At 43.6% G+C, this 3,634-nt stretch overlaps 1 protein-coding gene across 1 annotated transcript; it reads left to right on the top strand.

Moving 5' to 3' along the window:
* The first annotated feature begins 294 nt into the window (after positions 1 to 294).
* LOC124392056 (paraneoplastic antigen Ma1 homolog) lies at positions 295 to 1,149 on the top strand. Its single transcript, XM_046858742.1, has one exon. It carries the CDS (start codon positions 295 to 297, stop codon positions 1,147 to 1,149), a length of 855 nt encoding a protein of 284 aa, XP_046714698.1.
* The last annotated feature ends 2,485 nt before the right edge of the window (positions 1,150 to 3,634 follow it).

Raw genomic sequence — 3,634 nt, 5'->3', positions numbered from 1 at the left:
GTGTTATTTAGTTGGTTTAAGCGAGAATGATAGTAAACACTTACTGTTAATTCATTTCATTTCTTTATTAAATTATTTTTTTTTTTAGATTCACCGTGACAAAGAATTATATATTTTAGTAACACCTAGATTACCGATAATCCAGCTAACTCACCACCAATCGCTGGAGCCCAGGCCCTGTTGGTTTGCGCGCCATTACTAGTAGTGTTACATTTTGGAGCCTTCTCTTAAAAGAAAATTAAAAGTAAATATATATTATATTGTTTTTGTTTAGTAGGGTTGTAAAAAAAAAAAATGGATATTTCTAAAGCTGGTGAATGGGGTCGTCAGGCACAGATAAATCCATCTCGGTGTTTGCTACTTAGTGATATCCCAATAGATGTGAGGGATGAGACTATTGCAGATGTGCTCAATACAGTGAAGGTATTTGGTCGTACCAGGATCCATGGTAGACGGAGAGATCCTACAGGGACCAAGTTGTTCCTGTTGCTTGAAACTAGTAATGATATTGATTCAGACACTGTACCACCAGAGATAGGTATTCCTAATGAGGTGGGGCCCTGGAAGGTACATGTACCTGAAAGAATGGTGGCAGATCCACCTGTGGGGAATGCTGTTTTCCAAGAAAAGTTGCAATCTATGCTGCAGCAGGAAGGAAAGTCACTGGAGGATGTAAAGGCTATGTTGGGCCGAAGTCAGTCCTCCAATGTAAATGTAAATCTTGACTTGGTGAATGCTATTGATCGCCTTGTAAATAAGTGTATTCATGTGCCCAGTGACCCGTCAGGTTACAGGAGATTAAGAGTATTTTCAGGTGTGAAACCCGTACCGGCTGGGGAGGAAGAGTATGACCCCTGGATGGAGCAGGCCGGCCAAATGATTAGCGAGTGGCAGTGTGCTGATTCTGTAAAAAGACAGCGAATTGTTGAAAGTCCGAGAGGACCGGCTTCGGACATAATCCGATTTCTGAAAGTTAGTAATCCTGCTGCTACGTCTGCTGATTATTTAGTTGCTCTTGAAACTGTCTACGGTGATGTTGAAAGTGCATCTGATCTGCTTGCAACGTTCGGAGTACTTGCCAAAAGGAGAACGAAAAGCTTTCTGATTTCATTTATAGACTGGACAAGCTTCTTCACCGCCTGCTTGTGAAAGGGGGAGTGGTAGTAGCTGAGTTAGATCGTATGCGCATGGAGCAGGTAGTTAGAGGTGCCCGCATGACTGATATGGTAGACCTACGGCTGAGAGTGACCCATACCTTACGCGATCCTCCTAGCTTTTCGCAGTTGCTACGGGAAGTAAGGGAAGAAGAGGGTTGGATCAAGGCTAGGGAGGGTGAGAAAGTAGTAGTTGCTGCTACCTCTGCTGCCCCAGTCTCCTCCATGTCTGAATTGAACAGTATAAAGCAAGAGGTGGGTGCTCTCACAGCACAAGTGTCCAAGCTTTTACAGGCTGTCACAAACAACCTTGTTTCTGAGCCTTCTTCCAATGCTACTGGCCCTGTGTGCCAGGTAGCTGATGCTAGTGCTACAGAAGTTCCCAATAAGAAGAGCACCTCTAAGGTGGCTCAGTCTGGAATTTTCTGTTACAAATGTGGTGAGGATGGCCACACAAAGAGGGTGTGTCAGTGAACTGAAAATCTAAGGAAAGTGAATCAAAAGCTGATTAGTAAGAGCAAGATGTTGGGAAACTTCTAGGGGGTACTGTGATGGAACGGCACAGAGCTCCTATTTTATCCAGTTCCAAAACTTGTTCTGAAAGAGAAAGGACTTGTTCTTCAGGAATTCCATCCGGTTTGATTGGTCCAACTTCAGAAGTGCCCGTTCAAATTGAAGGCGTTTATGCCAAAGCTTTGCTTGATAGTGGCTCTCAAGTCACTATCCTTTATCGAAGTTTCTATGATGCTTATTTGAAACACTTACCACTGTTACCGGTGGAAAATCTTGAGATATGGGGTTTGAGTTCACATAAATACCCATATGATGGTTATCTCTCCATTAAGCTTGAATTCACTGAAAATGTGGTAGGACTACCACAAGTTGTTGACACACTTGCACTGGTGTGTCCAGATTCTCAAGCAGAGAGAAAAATTGCCATTTTGTTAGGGACTAACACTAATATTGTTAGACGTTTGTTTGAGGCTTGTAAACGGAAGCTAGGTGACCATTTCTTACAAACCTTGTGCATACACCCTGTAGTACGAGAGGTTTATGAGAAGATTCAGAAGCAGGACGATTCACCTGATGATTGTGAGAGGCATGGTACTGTGTGGGTCACCCAGCGTAAACCAGTTGTTGTAGGGCCTGGGGAATGGCGTAAAATTCGGGGTAAACCTAAACTGTCTTTGAAACCTACAGACATGCATGTCTTGATCGATCAGTCTGATGACATTAGTGTTTCAGGTGACTTGCTAGTGAGATCTGAAGTGCAGACAGTGTCTGCAATATCTAATCGCATTGTGACTGTTACCTTAAGAAACAGGTCTACCAAAAATGTCATTGTGAAACAGGGCATGGCCATTGCACATCTTTATCCTGTTGAGATTGTACCTCAGCCCACCTTAGCCAAAAGTTTGGTGTCAAAGGCACTAACTCCTGCATCGTTTGATTTTGGGGATTCGAATTTACCTGAAGATGCCAAGCAGCACTTGTGTAAAGAATTGATGAAGAGACAGGATGTATTTTCTTGCCATGAATGGGATGTGGGACGGTCAAAAAATACAAAGCATGAAATACGGCTGACACATCAAACCCCTTTTCGTGAGCGTTCTCGGCGCTTACCTCCTGGTGACTTGTAAGACGTGCGAAATCATTTAATGGAATTGCAAAAGTGTGGTATAATTTCTGAATCCAGAAGCCCTTATGCCTCTCCTATCGTAGTTGTGCGTAAGAAATCCGGTAAACTGCGAATGTGTGTCGTTTACCGAACATTGATCCGACGCACTAGGCCTGATCAGTACACTGTCCCCCGAGTTGAAGAGGCACTCCATAGTTTAGCTGGAAGCAAGTGGTTCAGTGTACTAGATTTGAGAAGTGGGTATTATCAGATTCCCATGGAAGAAAAAGATAAAGAAAAGACTGCGTTCATTTGCCCATTAGGGTTTTACCAGTTTGAGTGCATGCCACAAGGGATTACTGGGGCACCTGCAACTTTTCAAAGAGCCATGGAGAAGACATTGGGTGACATGAATTTTCTAGAGGTGCTGGTTTATCTGGACGATCTGATTGTTTTTGGTAGAACGCTTGAAGAGCACAACCAACGTCTACTGAAAGTCCTGGATTGGCTTAAAGAGGAAGGTTTAAAGTTGTCATTGGACAAATGCCAGTTTTGCAGGACTTCTGTGACTTATGTTGGGCACATAGTGTCACAAGATGGCATCGCTACTGATCCATCTAAAGTAGAAGCAGTTGTGAACTGGCCAAGACCTCAGACAGTTACCCAATTAAGATCATTTCTGGGATTTTGTGGGTACTATCGGCGTTTTGTGAAAGGGTACTCTAGTTTGTGCAGGCCACTCAACCAGCTGCTTAAGGGTTATCCACAGAAATGAAAAAGGTGGGGGAAACATCACAAAGCCTGTTGCTGATAAGCCTTTCCGGCCATCCGATCCATTTGGTTCACGATGGGATGATGGTTG

The sequence above is a fragment of the Silurus meridionalis genome, chromosome 10 (assembly GCF_014805685.1).
Source record: "Silurus meridionalis isolate SWU-2019-XX chromosome 10, ASM1480568v1, whole genome shotgun sequence".
Lineage (NCBI taxonomy): Eukaryota > Metazoa > Chordata > Actinopteri > Siluriformes > Siluridae > Silurus > Silurus meridionalis.
Note: the sequence above shows the minus strand (reverse complement) of the source record. Positions and strands in the feature narration are given on the sequence as shown.

What these genes read in the sequence shown, in the direction of transcription:
- LOC124392056 (XM_046858742.1), top strand. Translation starts at nt 295, where the DNA reads ATGGATATTTCTAAAGCTGGTGAATGGGGTCGTCAGGCACAGATAAAT.